This window comes from Balearica regulorum, chromosome 2 (genome assembly GCF_011004875.1).
Source record: "Balearica regulorum gibbericeps isolate bBalReg1 chromosome 2, bBalReg1.pri, whole genome shotgun sequence".
Taxonomy (NCBI): domain Eukaryota; kingdom Metazoa; phylum Chordata; class Aves; order Gruiformes; family Gruidae; genus Balearica; species Balearica regulorum.
This window is the reverse complement of record NC_046185.1, coordinates 61,812,656-61,829,922: the sequence shown is the minus strand read 5'-3', so window position 1 is coordinate 61,829,922 and position 17,267 is coordinate 61,812,656. Positions and strand designations below refer to the sequence as shown.

The 17,267-nt window shown below is 37.1% G+C and overlaps 1 protein-coding gene across 1 annotated transcript in view; it reads right to left on the bottom strand.

Moving 5' to 3' along the window:
* Positions 1 to 17,267, bottom strand: part of DOK6 (docking protein 6) — a 254,769-nt gene that overhangs the window by 128,948 nt on the left and 108,554 nt on the right. The window contains exon 3 of the mRNA XM_075744536.1: positions 2,716 to 2,830. Coding sequence (XP_075600651.1) covers positions 2,716 to 2,830 — 115 coding nt within the window. The remainder of the gene's footprint in view (positions 1 to 2,715; positions 2,831 to 17,267) is intronic.

Sequence of the window (17,267 nt, the reverse complement as noted above, 5' to 3'; positions counted from 1 at the left end):
TCTTGCGGTATGCCTGCATTTGTTTCACAGTTGCGTTTTTAAGATTTCTCTGTGATTTTCCCCTTTTCTTTTCCTCATGTTACATCACATTCTATACTCAAATTACTGAAATCACATTTCAGTCCTAATTTATTTTGCCCCTCTTATCTCTGGATCCATATTATCTGCAACCCCCCATTTGATTTTATCAAAAGGTTTACAAGTTCATCAATTTTCCTCATATTCTGTCATTTAGAAATCAAAATAAATTTTACACAAACCTCTGCTGGTGGGTCCACAGAGCCTAAAAGAGCCAGGGACTTGTATCTCTTAATATTTTGCTGGCATCACTAAAGGAAAAATTAAAATCCCATATGGTCTGTCACTGACCTCCTGCAACCAAGAAACTTCATTCCTTGAAAGCTAGCTATTATTCAGGCACAATCCCCATCATGGTAGCAATTTCCATAATAGCACCATGAACTTCTAGCTTTAATCAGTATTCATGTCCACCGGTTACATTTTCTTGCTGGTCCTGCATTTACTGCATCATACCTATAACTTTAGAGAGTTTACGGGGCATTTCAGAATGCCTGTCTCAGTGCAGACACTTGGGTTACTGCCACAGTAAGGACATGAGGCTTGAAGGAAGAATTGCTTCTCAATAGGTACATGTGTCTGAGCATAGCTATATCTACACAAAAAAATAACAGAACACTTATCTGAAAAAAACCCACCACCAACAACAAAACAAACAAAAAAAACCCCATCCCAACAATTTTTTTTAAAAAAGGTATTAGGGAAAGACAGAACCTCAAACCCAGTAGCTAGCATCCAGAGTTAAAAGAATTTCTCCATTTCCTTGATAATACACCGTGGAGTGCAGAAAAAAACCACGTGAGAATGGGGAAGGATTTCTGTGAGGCTGTGTGGAAGCTCACTGCTTTAACTCCCAGAAATTTTCCTCTAAATTTTCAGCCTGTGTTGCTCCTGCTATTTGAATGGCCATAACAACATAGACTGATACTGAGCATATATTCTATGTCTGTTCTTGTGATAAGGTCACTTTATATCTCAAAAACTTTGCTTTCTCCTTGATTAGTTAAAGACAACAGTAATAGCTTTTTAACCATTTATACTTGCTTTAAGAATGCTTCATCTGCTTTCTTTTGTTGATGAGAAGGTCTATAACAGATACCTACTACAATATCACCTGTGCTGGTCTGTCCTTTGATCTCTGCCCACAAGGTCCCCACTGGTTTATCATTTCACCCAAGGCTCCATCCACTCAAAACACACCTTTGCATAGAGCATCACCTTAAGGCAGGGCATCTCATACTGGCATCTTGTTAGCACCTTAGGGTGCTTGCATCTTGTATACACAACTGGGTTCAAGGTTAAGGAGTTGCATCGTGTTTGTTACAGAAGGAAAGGAATGAGTGGGACAGATGCGCTGAACTTTCTTAGGTTTGCCCCTCTTCTTTGGTGAAATAATCCTGCAGTTATGATTTGCTGTCACTCTTTTCAAATTTACCTGCATCACAGTAATTTTAGGAAAGGAGTAAGTTCTTTTCATTAGAGAACAAGGGCAATGCATGTGTAGGCAAATGGAAAAGTTTCTGCAGAACTGATTTCAGTGCTGTGGAAATATAATTCAAATGTGTTTGTTTGATTATTAATTATATTATACAGTCATTATGAATTCTACACATTAAAATCTTTAATGTGAACTACTTACCTAATCTGTTAAACTGATCCTAGAAAGCCACAGATTTTCTATGTATGTGTTTTTAAATTTAAATTAATAAACAAGCAAAACTCCGTCAATCTGTCTTTCGTGACAGGATGTATATATCAATGTTTGCAATACTTGATCCAAAATTCACATAATTCGTGACCTTACCCTCTTTTAACCTACCTCCTCCACAGGTTTCTTGAATTTTGTTTCACTGTATTTAACTTAGATAGTACACCATGCAATGATTATATGATAATATTAAAATATAATTTTAAAATGCACAGTTTCAAATAGGTCACTAAACAAATAGAAACTTTATCATTAAAAAACTTCTCATAGTTTTTAAATACATTTTTTTCAGGTAAAATTTACCCTAGGACACAGACATGTACAATCACATTTTCAAACAAGAAAACAGTGCACTTTAATAGCGCATGTTCAGCGTCTCACAAGTAACTACCTGTCATTATGTACCCTGATGCCCAAGTCTGTTCTCAACTTAACTCATTCGTTCTACCATGTAGCTGTTCAAATCACAGACTGCTTGACATCCAGGCTCTACAATATCCCGAGGTTTTAGCTGGTATTTACCTCTTATTTGCAATGGCATGATAATTATTAGTTTAGTAAGTGCCTATAGCAAAACATAGTAAAAAAAGGAATGTTTCACATCTTGACTTAATAATATCCCATAGGTATTTTTAACTCAGTTTTATAAGTTTAGCTGAAAATCTCCAGTCTTTAGACCATCTGCATGCCATCAAAGATAATTAATGGAAGAAAGAGCTCTGTAACACCCCCAATACCTCCCAAACTATATAAAAAAAAACCCCTACCAAACCCCCAAAAAACTAAACCCCAAAATCCAAAATTCTTGTTTACAACAAATTCCTTTAAGCTAAGGATTTCTATCTGGTGTTTTAAGTTAATTCATCTGAGCAAGACTTTGATGTGTAACTTGATTTCTTCAAGCTAGAGATGCACTACCAATTGCTTACCTGACTCACACGCAAATGTCTTTGACGTCTCATCATGAAAGATAATTGCCACTGCATGCTTCTTTGTCTCTCGAGGCAATCTAGTTATGTTTTTGATATTGTGCAGCTCTGTTACCTTAAAATGAAGAAAAGTATTTTAGGCCAGTGTATAAATAGTACTAATAGAAATATTAACCATAACTACTCAATTTTTACTATAATCCATTTTCCCCCCCCAAGGCTATTTACACTTATAGGTTTTTTAATTGACAAAAACACATAAATAAAAAAAAATAAAATGTAACATATCGAAAAGTGCACGGTCTACTTCTCTAATGAAGCTCTCCTTGGAGACATAGCTATTACAATGACATCAAGATAGCCTTGTGATTGTTCTATATTTTTCAATTTTTCTATTTGTACAACTTTGATCAGCTTCAGAATCTACATCAAATACATAGCCTAATGGAGGAACAGCGGTGTCTTATTAGTTAAGGAAAGTAACTGAATTATCATGCCAATTAGTGCCTCTCATTTGTAAGGATAGATCCTCATCTGTCTTTAAAGTGTAATTGCCATGCTCACAAGAACTCGGAATTTTATTTTATTTTCCAAATATTAGAAAAGCTTATCGACAAAAAAATACTCTTGTAGCAAATTTACAGCATAAACAATTAAATCTATTTCCATTTTCCTTTGATGCAAGTAGATAACCACAATTAACACAAACGGAAGAAAAATACATTATTGCAACCAGAGCTGGTAGCACAGCCTATATGAAGCTGCTTAAGACTTCACATTATAAAATCTTTTTCTCAGTTTCTTGGAACTCTGGGCAAACTTTATCTGTTTATAGTTAGCTTTTCCAGGCAGGAAATCTGCCTCAGGGAGAATTAATTTCTGAAAAATGTCATCCATATGAGTTTGGCCATCTATGATGAGGGAGAAAATGGACTGAGTGTGGGTGGGGTTTTTTTTTGCTCTGTTTTGTAATTCTTATGTTCCTTGTGTACAGCTCTAACATTCCTTTTCATATGCTGGAAAGAATGTTTTTTTCAGAGGCAGAGATTTTATACAGTGCAGTAAAAAAATGAAACACGTTGGGGCAAAGACATTGCAAAAAAGATTGAGAGCAGATGAGCAGTGAGAGCCATCGGGAAGCCAGGGAAGGAAACGGAGACAAAGCGTGAAGTGGAATGTTTAGGTGCTGATGACAGACCTGAGCCCAGAACTGAAGCCTGCTCTGGGCTCTGTCTTAACAGCCTTCAGTAAAACTCACTCCAGTCTGTCAGTATGTTTGCTGTAATGGGTGGGTCAAAGCTGGGTGCAGTACTCTAGATACGGTCTAAGGTAAGAATTTGTGTTTTTAAAAATAATTTAAAGATGAGCATAGATTTCCTCTCAAGATTTAAAAAGATAACTGACAGTGCAATATTAAAGGGAAAATAATCATACGAAGGAAGGAATCACCCCAGTGATTCTAACACAAGCAAATGAAAGTGATATTTTTACACGTGTGTGCATGTGTGACTGTGCACACCACACAGGAAAAAAACCCTTAAATCTTGTTATGTTAAAGAGGGGACATTTCTGTTTCTGCAACAGTAGTAAAGGAAATAGAAGTGCTTTGAATAGTGACAACAGGGCATATTAAGCCTTCTTCTAGTCTCTCTCACCCAGTAGAGATCTATTCCTTGCTTTAGCATTTGGGCGTTATAGATTACTGAAAGATCCTGCAATGCTTATAAGTATGATAATAGATCCAAAAAACTTACATTCCTGGCATCAAAACTATATAACTTTCACAGTAATTTTTGTTCAAAACATAACTATAGACAACTGGGGATCTACACCTAGCCATCTATAAAGATGATTTTATGGGTTCTCTTGTTGCCTGTTTTATTTAATGTATTGACAGAACATTTTTTTTATGCAAGATCATTCACACACTTAGGAATATTGTCAGCACAAAATGAACAAACAATAGAATTTTATTTGCTGGTGGCAATTTAATGTCTGAAAGAGACAATGAAAACACCACCAAATTCTGGCGTGCTGCTTTTTGGTATCCATACGAGAGATTTGGTTAAACAAAATGCAAGGCAAGTGAAGAAAAACAGTCTCCATGCAGGGGAAAATGGGGGGTGGGTGGGGTGGGTGTGCTAACACATTTCAACTTTCGTCTCTGGAATCACGCTGCCTCCTCAGACAGAACAGAACTTCTTATAACTCCAATGTGACCGGCAAAGAGTTACATGAATTGCCTCTTCCAAACTCCCTGACTTTTACTTTCTTTTCTTAAAGCAAGTTTTTATGAGCCATTCATAGTTTCACACAGACGTCACATTCCTCTTGTATACATCATTCCACAAAAATGGACATATTTCAAACTATCATGAGATATTGTGAAATATCTCTTTTCTGGTCAAATGCTTTAATGGTTTAACATGGGTAGCCAAAATACTTCTGCTAGTTTAAAAAAAATAAAAGACGACAATTTAAAAAAAATAAATCTTATCTTTCACCTTGAAATTCTTTGTTTTACAAGAACTGAAGGTTTTCCTGGAAATAATACTGGTTTAGTCATTCTGAGGATAAAAGGAATTTATATACATGTTAGTTAGGAAAAATAACTAATTTTACTGGGCAAACTAACCAAAAAAAAAAAAAAGAAAAGAGAAAAAAAATAACTGAGCTTTAGCACTCAGTCCCATCATTGTATCTGAGGAAGAAGCAAATTTCACAGCATCACAGAATGGTTGAGGTTGGAAGGGATCTCTGGAGGTCATCTGGTCCAATCCCCCCTGCTCAAGTAGGGTCACCTAGAACATACCTGGGACCATGTCCAGATCATTTTTTAATATTTCCAAGGTGGGTGACTCCACAGCTTCTCTGGGCAACTGTGCCAGTGCTTGGTCACCCTCACAGTAAAAAAAGTGTTTCCTGATGTTGAGAAGGAACCTCCTGTGTGTCAGGTTGTGCCCGTTGCCTCTGGTCCTGTCACGGGCCACCACTGGAAAGAGCCTGGCTCTGTCTTCTCTAAACCCTTCAGGTGCAGAGAATATACTCACTGATGAGTATACAGTGAATGAGCCTTCTCAGCTCCAGGCTAAACTGTCCCAGTTGGCTCAGCCTTTCCTCATAGGAGAGATCTTCTAGTCCTCTCATCATCTCTGTGACCATTCACTGAACTCTCTCCAGTACGTCCATGTCTCTCCTGTACTGGGAGCCCAGAACTGGACCCAGCGCTCCAGGTTATGGCCACACGGGTGCTGACTAGAGGGGAAGGATCACCTCTCTCGACCTGCTGGCAACACTCCTCCTAATGCAGCCCAGGATATTGTTAGCTTTGAGGCAAGAGCACGCTGCTGGCTCGTGTACACCAAACCGTATACAAGTTGGAGAAGCAGTTCTAGTTTTATCTGCTGGGCAAGTGAACAGGTTGACAGAACCCCCCCACCAGCGAACATCTCAGAAACCCGAGCTGATGATAACAACAAGAGAGGCCGTATTATCAAATAAGCCCCTCAGTATTTCTATTGAATATGTAATTTTTAATATCAAATAGGGATATCAATTTTTGCTTCCATGTTCATCTTTTGAAATTGTACTGTATGTTTCCCTCCACAATCAGAGTAGAAACATAGAGGCAAGAGTAATAGTACTGTGAAAGTCTATCCTCCCACTGCTGGAGAGAACTGAAGTTAATCAAATTCCGAATTCTGCATTTAATGCCATTGAAGCATGAGTCATTCCTCTACTTGCTGAACATTTGCAATTAAAAAATAAACACCTGAGAGTTTATATTATTTTGTATGAGGGAAAAATGTACTTTGCCTTGGCAACCAGACTCCTTTATCTCAGTGATTTTTAAAAGCGTGGTTTGAATTTTTATCTATTACCTTATTAAATAAGTAAATAAATAAATAAACAAACCTTTTATAGGAGAAAAAGTATCAAAGCTACTGAAATGACAAAAAAATCCTAAAAATGTTATAACTTTTTTTGAAATAATTTAAACCATCTCTTTGCAAATTTTAAGAAGGTTTTAAAAGACTAATCAAATTGAAAATTTATCAAAAACAAAAAAGCCCCTTTTTATGAGTAGTGCATTAGGCAAATCTACTTTTTTAAGCAAGGAATGCTGCAGCAAAATTTGCTCCCTGTGGTATTATAACAGACGTGTTAACAAAATACAGTCTAGTTCATTGAAAACACTGCTGTTCTTCATGACAACAAAATAATATTCTGGAACTACCTAGACCATTGGTAACCTTGAACCAGTAAGAAGAAAAGAATAAAGGGAAAAATTTATGTGCTGTTACACATATAAGAGTCTTACCTAGATTTTCCACAAAAAATATGGTAATATTCCCATTGTGGGATTATACTTTGCCTAAAACTTTGGTAATATTAAAAACAACCCAAACCAACAAAAACTTAGAAAATCACTTTTCCTGTTTCCCCCCATTTGTATCCCTCTAGAACAGAATGAACTTAAACAACAAATAGAATTCCTAATATTACCTGTTCAGTGAGAAATCTTGCAAATAGATTTCTTGCCTACCCTTATCCTTTACGATTTCTTCTGGTAGGCTAAATGGAGCCTTTTGTATTAAACTATGATTATGTAGTTTACAACTTTTCACTAACGTTAGTATGTTAACAGGTTTTTTTCGCTACTAGACACTGGCGCTATCATTAAGTACAGTACTCCATATGGTGCTCAGTGTGGTACATTAGGGACTCTTAGCACCTGGCCCATTTCTCAGTTCTTCTATTCCTCATCAATAATTCCTGCCTCATATGTCCATCACTCAGCAGCCCACATACACATTTCATTGCTTTTTTTTTACTTGGTTTCTTGATCTTTTCCTGTATCAGCCTCTAAAACCATATTTCTTGTTTCTAGAATGACAATGAACACTGGTTGAAGAAAAGATGTGGAATAGTTACTTAACTTATACGTAACAAACTTTTCTTTGACAAGCTTTTCTTTATTCCACTTTTTTTCATAGATAAAAGTTTTCTTCTTTCTGGGCGGGGGGTGTTGATATAGCTATATCAGTGACATCCAACTCCTTTATTTCTGGTTAATATTTGATGAAAGGACATAACCCTGAAGGGCTATGAGGTAGGAGAATTTCTAGGATTGGTAAAGGCAGCATCTCACTCCTGTAAAATTAAACTAGGCTAGGCTTGCACCAGGGTCTAAAGGCTACCCATCAGTGTTAGTTTCTGTAACTTGCTGCTTCTCACAGTCAGGAATTTGAATCACCTCAAAGATTCCACATCAGCATAGCTGAAAAGAAATGCACTTGATCTGCACACAATTTTTTTAGACGAGTCTCAGATTGTTCACCAAAATGCAAAACTTCTTCACAGAGGAACGTGAAGCACCGAGCAAGAATGCAAAAGAGCCTATAGTTAGTTTTCTGCCACCATTGCTCATATACCTAGAACATTTCAGAATTATCCAAATACTGCTTCAAGTAATGCAATACACTTCCTCTCATCCTCATTGTTTTTCTTTATCTTGGTCTGCAGAGAAGCCCAAAACTTAAACTTATTTTGTGTGGTATAACATCTCATCTAAAAAGGACACCACTTTCAGAGCTTCTACTTGCTTCCTTCAAGTAAATGTTATATAGGAATAATAAAATTAAAAAGAAAAAAAGGAAAAAATAAAAAGGCAAAAAAACCCCTGCCTGCTGCTCTGTATTATGACTGTATTAAAAAAGTTTCTATCTTCTCCCCCTCTCCCCCCAAGAAAAGAAATAAATAAAATATAGAACAAGGCATCAATGTTAAGAGCAAGAGGAAAAGTTGGAAAGGACTCATCTGAAGGAACCAACAGTTAACAAATCTCATGATATATGGTCAAAAAGATAAGAGGATCAGAGTAAGAACAGAGCTTATGCCGTCACTTAGAAAAAAAATAAAATCTTAGTTTCCTCGAAGATTTTCCCTGTCCTATGTCTTTTGATAATTGTACTCTGAGAGGTTCACAGGAACTTGAAGTCACCTTTCTACATGAAGATCCTAAATTTTATGCTAATACCAAATCGCTTCCATTCCTTACTCTCTGTTAGAATGCCCAAGCATTCCCTGATGTCAGGGGATTGAGTTACAACAAAAACTAAAGGATTCGTCTATATGAATTTTCATACATTTCTGTGCCAACAGACTTGGAAAAGAACTGAAAAACATCCTGATAGATTTCAGACGTCTAACCCTACTTCTCCCTAGCTAAATCACCTGCTGTCTGATTTCAGTAAAGTCATGCCATAGATTCCTAGTAAATAATTCAAGTGCAGGAAAATTATTAATATAAGATAGTTCACAGTGGCAGGTAGCAATAGCCTAAATCCAAGCAAGATACACAGGCATAGGCTAATGATCAAGGAAATTATTCAGGATTGTTACACAGAAACTTTGAACAGTAGCTCCATTCACTGAAGTAGACAGTTACCTCTGGCTAGCCAGAAGAGGTCAGATAATCGATTGCTAGTAACAAACTTCTGGTCTCTCTAAAAGCGCTTTAGCCCTTATCTCTCTTGACGTGACATTTCAGAACTCTACCACTCTCACAGTCTGTGTGCTGGCTGTAACAACTCATCCATGTCAAGAGTTTATCTATACATGGGAAAAACACCCACATTTTTTCTGTCTGGGAGTCTGTGACCCGTATTATAGCGACCTGTAGTCTTCTTTTTGAGACTGCATTTGTTATTCAAGTAAATTACAGGAAATAATTACAAGAGCACACTTCCACTATGTCAGCAAAATATTTGGTATGACAAAACAGCCCCTGTCAATGCAACTTAAATAGGATACCTAACCTTTAAAATGTTTGGGGGGGTTGTTTTTTTCTTTTCTTTTTGGCATCGTAATTACATTCTTAGATGTTAAAGGCTATTAAATTACAAAATATGCTTAATTTAAATAAAGGTTCAGATTAACTGAGATTTGTTGCTTCTTAATGGTCGACATAATTTGACATTTTTCTGATTACTTTCCTTGGAACTACATTTAGTTCTCTCAAAGAGGAAGGATTTTAGGAACAATTTAATACCCTTTCTCTTGAATCCATCATATTTCATCACTGACCTACAGTGGACATTTATTTGTTTGCTTTTTGTACTAAAAATCTGTTTTAGTAAGGGAGTTGAACATCTATGATCTGCACTACCCACTTCTGTGTTACGTGGACATGTAAAGACTGTATGTGTATAACACATCTAGGGCTCTGGTGCTCAAATTGTACATTTAAATAGATCAAGTAACTCTTCCATAATCATAGAAATATTACTTCCAAATCACATATTACATCTACATCACCACAAAAAAATATAATTCCACAGTAAATAGGAAAGGAGGCCCAGAAAAGATGGAAAACACAAAAATCATGCATAAAATCTCAAATGCATGCCTCCCATATGAAATTGGGAGGGAAATGATTCTGCAGTTCCATCTACTGAATGTTATTTCCACTGTGCAGAGTCCTGGAAATTGCTTGGGCAGAGGAAAAGGTCTGAATTTACATAAATGGATTTCTGTTTTGCATTGCGCACTACCTTCCTGTCACTTAATTTCTATCTAGCAAAAATAGAAGCAGGAGAGATACAAAATGTAATTGTTCATCCTCTTATTTCTTAATAATGGCCCACATACTACCATCTGTTGTGTAATACCACGCAAGCAGTAATGTGACGGAGCAAAAGCCAACACAGCGGCAAAGAGCAGGGGCTCTAGTCAGTGATGCCCAGACAGTAGAGAACTACCTCAAACCAGAAACAGCATGACAACTGTAAGAGAGCGATACCAGACGCAAGAGCTATGTTAACTATGAGAGCAAGAGAGGGCAAAGGAGGCACCAGTACGCTAACATCACTCTGAATGCTGCTGCCAGTCTGCAAAAGGAGAAAAGGAGATGCTGGCCCATTGCTGTTGAAAGGACTACAGAGAGGAGTATCGCAAAGAGACAAAACATCTCCCTTCAGCTCAGTTTTCAGTCATCCCATCTGCGGTTAGCGGCCCCTTTTGCATGGTTAAATCCAATTGCCACAGAGTTGAAGTTTTGTTACAGCTTCAGACAGAGCTGGACGTGATTTTGGCTGTTAAAAAGAAGCAATGCGCTGCCTGAAAAGCATAAAGACCTTTGAGACTGGGGAAATGGCTGCATTAACAGAGGCACAGCCAGTACATCCAGGGAATTGACTTTTCTTCTCTACTAAGCACTCATTAGATCACATCTACAATACAGTGTCCAGTGTCGGGATCCCAATGCAATTGATAAACCAGAGCGAGTTCAGCAGAGGACCCCCAAGACAGCCCGAGCTGGACCACCTGCCCTGTGGGGAGAGGTTAAGGGATGGTGGCTGCTCCAGCCTGCAGCAGGGGTGGCTTTGGGGTCACCTAACAGCACCCCCCCAGTGCCTACAGGGAGACCATCAAGGAGACAGAGCCAGGCTCTTCACAGCTGTGTCTGTTGAGAGGAAGAGGGACAATGGGCATAAACTGAGACAAGAGATGTTCAGGCTGCATATGAGAAGTAATGTTTTCACCATGAAGACAGCCTGGCAGTGGCACAGGCTTCCCAGAGAGGCTGTGTGGTCTCCGTCTGTGGAGGTTTTCAGGACCCAAGTGGACAAAGCCCTAAGCAGCCACGTCTGACCTCAGATCTGGCTCTACTGTGAGCACGAGTCGGACAAGAGATCTCCTGAGGTCCGTTCACATCTGAGTCTAAGAAAGGGATGCTAAGAGATCTGTAAGTCTATTTGGACCTTTACGGGTTTGGGCGCACCCATCTGGGATTAGGTATTCAGCGTATTTAAGATGAAACACATTTTCCTGACTTCAGCATACTCTGCATAAGAACAGCACATGACAATCAACAATAGGACCAGGGGATGCAAGAGACTGAGTATCAAGACCTGAGGTAAAAAAGTACTAAGAGGCACAAAAAAATGAAAAACCTATTTCATGAAAGAATAGCAAAACTTAAAACACAAGAGGAACATAAGAAGGGAGAGAAGAAATCCCAAGATCAGAAAAGTGAAAGAATGGATCATATAAAAGCAAAACCAATTCAAAAAGAAAACAGAAGAGTTTTCCCCATCTCTGCATGCAGATTTATCCTTGGAAGAAAAAGAGTTGTTATGGTAACAACACTCTCCAGGAATTTTGCCAAGGAGTGGCATATCAACCTTCACATTACACCTCTGGGGCAGGTCTCCAGCTGCTATTTCAGAGGAATAAGGGTTTAAGAAACTGCTACCAAGTAAATGTTCATTCCTGTAAGCAATAAATGGAAACCACACCTATAACAGCAGTAAGAATCTTATCTGTTAACTGAATACGTAGAGGAAAAAAAAAAAAAAACCAAACAAAAAAATGGACAGAATGAATGTATATATTAAAAATACACCAGGCTAAGTATAAGCCAGTAATGTCAGGGCAAGAAAGTGAAGTCTGATGGGAAGAAATACGTGTAGGTCTGATAGCAGAGGGATATTGAATAATTTCTTCTTGCCCTCTAGATAAAATTGAGATTTTAAAAATATGAAAAAGTTTAAATTTTTCAACATTTTTGGACAATGTAGATGACATTATGTAAATTTAGACTGAATATAAAATAACTGTATTTTAATTTCTCAAAATTTTTACCTCAACTCTCTCTTTTCTCTAAGTCTGCACTATTGCTAAGTATTGCAAAGTATTGCTAAGGGTCACTATTGCTGACTTTCACGTGTGCTACCACCCCGGTACCCAGATTCACACTGTATTCCAACTGGCCACTTACCAGATAAGCAGTTACAAACTCTTTACTTTGTCTCAATGAAATAAAAAAAAAATTAAAGATGGAAACCAAACTTACTTGATTAGCCTTTGTTATGACATTTTAAATGCTATATTGCTTCACAGTGTTTGTAAATCAAACCTACTAGGGCAGAATAAACATATTAAGTCATACCAGCTACCTTTAATAGGCAAAGAAGTAGAGCTTTTGCTGAGCCAAGTCACTTTACTTTCCCTCAAACGGCGCTGCTGTAATACAGCCAGAATTGAACTGCTGCCTAATCCATAAAATCAACCAGCCTGTTGGGATTATTCTGGTTTTGGCTGGTAGCCTGGCATTTTAAAGCAATAGTTAATATCTGATCAGTTCATGTGTATGTGGACCTCTTCCCTTAACAAACATTTTAATTAGGATTTTTACATACATGCTGAAAAAGAAATTACTTCACACTTCAAAGGGTATTTTTATAGACAGTCATTTGTAATATAAAAATCCCAGTTGTCCTCAAACCCATATCCTCGCTATCCTAAAGAACCTTTGACATATGTTTTCCAGTCTGACCTTTCATTTTGATGTGCAAACTGAATACCAGACTAGTGTGTTAGTATAGCATTAAAAAAAAGGTGAAAAAAACCCAGCGTTCTGTAAAAATGAATGTTGATAAAATTTGAAATAACTAATGCCTTAATACTAAAAGAACACTCTAATTTGAAACCCAGGTTCACACTTGAAAAATAACACCACGCTAGAGAGATGGCAGAGAAAGAAGATGATTCACAACGGATATAAAATAGGTTCCCCAATTATCTTTCCAAATTTCAGCTACAATAAAATAAAAATAAATAATAATAAAAAAAGATACTTTCAATATCAAACTTCCTGCTAGAGTTACTAGGTATGCAAACAGTAGCACTGTGCTTATGCCTGAGAAACAAAATAGGGCATTTCATTACTGTAGTTCAATTATCCAAGTAGAGTAATAAGACAATACTTCACAATGAATGTGTAAATGAATTAGATCATTACATGAGTTTTAATAGCCTTATGAGGCTACTAAAATATACCAGACAGTGAGAAACTCTTTCTATTTTTAAGAGTTTTCACTTTTAATATTCTCAAAGTACATGATTATGCCCAGACCTTTTCTGGTTTCAGCCCAAAGGTATTGGTTAATTAAAAGGAATATGTTATTGGTCTTCAAGTTAAAAGAAAAGGAGAAACGTACTTTTCCAAAACTTCCTTTAAATTTTCCTCTTGGTTTATTTAAATTGGCTGACCTGTAATAATTCCCAAACTTATCATGTTAGCTAAGTTCAATTAAAAACAAGTGTTTATTAACACAGACTACATTTGCAAACATATTACAGGCAAAGACATGCTTACAAAATATACAAAATATAACTTTGCTGAATGTAGTAAGTGATGGGTATATAATTCTTCCTGCTAAGCTGCTAGGTATAACCCTAACTACTAAATCTCTCACCGCATTGACAGACTGGGTCAGGAGTGTTAGAGGACACAAGTAACCATAGGCTTTCAATGCATGTAAATTATTCTGGTTGTATCTATGCTGTACATTACGCCAGTGGCCGAGCCCTGGGTTTAACTTCCCTTCCTATGCCTTTCAAACTGTGAAAGCTTTCAACTTAGGCTATAGCTCTCTTTAGACAGATCTTGACACCGTGGGGAAGCCTTCAGTCAAAATTAGGCGAGAAAGGCTGGCTTACTTCCATTCTACCACTCACAGGGGAAAAAAAAAAATCACGGTTGAGAGGCACCTCATGATGCAGGTTTTAAGGACCTCTCAGATGCTGGGTATGTGCTGAACTATCAAGAGCTATCATCAGAAAAAAAGAAATGACATTAGCCAGGAAAGGAGAAGGGACATTATCATCTTTGCACTCCCCATTCCTGGCTCTTTTCACTTGATCCCAAAGGTGAGGAAGCCAGACACAGGCACAGGACTTGGCTGGGGGCTGGGGGCTCTGCCCCATAGCTGGCTGTGGACAACAGCAAGGGGTACAAGCGCATGCGTGCACATATACAAGCACAACCACAGCCTAATTTTTTTTTTTTTTTTTTTTTGCTTTGTTTTGATTTTAAAAGGGATTAAAACAACAAACACAAACCCACCATAAAAATAATACTTAACAAGACTGTACCCCCATTGATTTTTAAGAGTGTAAATATGCCTCAGTGTCTTTAAAAATAATCCTCATCCCAATCCAAAAATATCAAAACTGGCATTTTGATGCTGTTCTTAAATACAAACATATATATTAAAGGCATTTCAGATATTCTGAAGGAAGCATTACTAGAACCATATTACCTATGAGATTCTTGATGCTCATCAGAAAAATACATCAACTAGATGAAAAACCAGATATAGAAACAAAATTTATGAGTTTAAATTAACCTAAATTCAGCACATGCCTGTACATGTGTGTGTGTACACATACACTTAAAGTGGTCCAGATTTCTTTAGGAAAAAATGTGAAAGAGAGAAAAATGCAATAGAGAGAACCCGAGGGAAAAAAAAAGAAAAAAAAAAAAAGCAAAAGAAAAAAAAAAAGCAATAGAATGCAGTAATTTGAAAAAGAAGAAAAGGAAAGATTCTAAACAGGAATGTAACCATTCTGTAGGAATTTTTTTAAAAAGAGATAGTTTTAATTTTTTGACAAACTTTTTGAAATGTTTTCACTTTATTTGCTTCTAAAATTAACTGCAATTCGTTAGCTGATAATTTGAAAATTCTTTTACCTTAATTGTCATCAGGGATAAATTAATTTTGAATATCTATTATGACAATTACATACAGCTACATTTTCAATTCTAATGCATTTTTAATAACCTTAATCAGCCAGTGATTTGAATTTCAAATTTCCTTCCATGGAGAAGTAAAAATTAGATAGCTTTGTCCCAATTTTCATAATAAATTGCTCTTTATTTACGTTGCAAAGCCTCCCTTACTATAAGCAAATCAAAACCTTGAATGAAACTTAGTACTCATAAGCCTTATTATATTTCATCTCCCTTTATTAAGAGAAAGTAAATTACAGTGACAAATCTGTCTGCCCTTCCTGGTACACCATAACATGATGTTTGTACCTGTCTGCTTCCTTTTATAGCTATTGCACAAGGGACCATGCCTCTTCCCATTTCCACATCAAAATGGTAAACAGTCTTCCAACAACACAGACACAATTCAGAGTAGGTTCGAGAGAAAATGGTCATTAAGAAAAAAAATCCAAAACCTATCCTCACATAACATTTCTTTACTAGTGGTATAAACAGTAGGCTAGATAATTAGGTCTTTAACTTTCACCATGAACTTTTATTATTTATGTGGTATACTTACTTTCTACGCTTGAATAGTGAGAATAGGCACAAACAATATTGGAACAAATAACAAATGCAGAGTCAAGTGCTGAAGGCTAGGAAAGGAAGACTTAAATATTACTTTGACCATAAGTTTAGTCCACCATTTTCCTGTTGTTTGTATGGCAGTGTGCCCCACTGGGTCTGATCCCTGTATGTTAACACAAATAAATACCTTTACTTTTATTTGCACCCCTTCTATACATATTATGATACACTTTGTCTTAATTATATGATTGCATTTCATTTTTCATAACTACTTTTCACCTCAGTCACAATAAATGATAAATACCATTCTGTTAAATAGATACTTTATAAATTATGTTTGATTCTCATAACTTCATACTGTTTTTCTGACTTAATGGTATAGCGGTTATATCCTGGTTTCTTTCAGGGTTCTTCCATAATGGTCATCACACAAGTATATTTCACACAGATGATTTCATAAATATAAATTTCCTTTCACACCTTCCTCACTTCTTGACAGGGAAGGAACAAAGAGACTGTATGGTGAAAACAAATGAAAGTCAAAAATATGCTCTTTAAACTTTCGATCTGAATTTGAGATGTCCAGGATTCAGCTTTTCAGCAACACTTGCATTAAAAAGGGGAGCTTAGTTAGTGCAAAACTCCACAGCAGAACCGAGCTGATTTATAGCCTAGCTCAGCTGTTTCTTCTCGATCTCCCCTCAAGGACCAGTGGAGAACTCCTTCAGAGAACTTATTCCCAGTCTCTCTTCTCAGAAGTACCCATCCCCCAGCTTCATCTGGGTACCTGGTACTGAAACCCTTGCTCCCAAACGCAGCGTCTTCTTATTTCAGAACCTGCCACTCCTGGGAAATGTCTGAGAAGCGCACACCTCCCAGCTGCTGAAACATGAGGTAGGCAGTGTTACTAGAGCGCAATTTGCCTTTGTGCAAAAATCACAACAATCCCTCTTGCTTTCTCTCAATGTGCATCTGTCCTGCTGCAGTGACACTCTTTGCCCCAGATATAATAGGGCTGAAGAGACAAAGTTGTCCATACTCTTTCTGTCCTTGTCCACCTGCCTCTCATTGTCAGATTTTTATTTCTGTACCAGTCTCCTTGCTTTTGTTCAAAGTCAATTAAAATGAATTTCAGTTTACCCTTAATAATATGCACTTTCTTCACCATCTTCCCATCCCATTCTTCCCTTTAGCATTTCTCATATCAACTTCTTGAACAGCCAGCTTTCCGTCTGCCAGAAGCCTTTGGTGTTTCTCCTAGATAACTAATTGATAAGGTGCTTTCGTAAAGTGCTGGAGCATTTATTCCTTTATTCTTCTCTGATGCTCTAGGATTTGATCTATTTCTTCTCTAAGTTTTAATTCAACATTTTTCCTTTCCATGTTACCTAGGTGCCAAAGGATA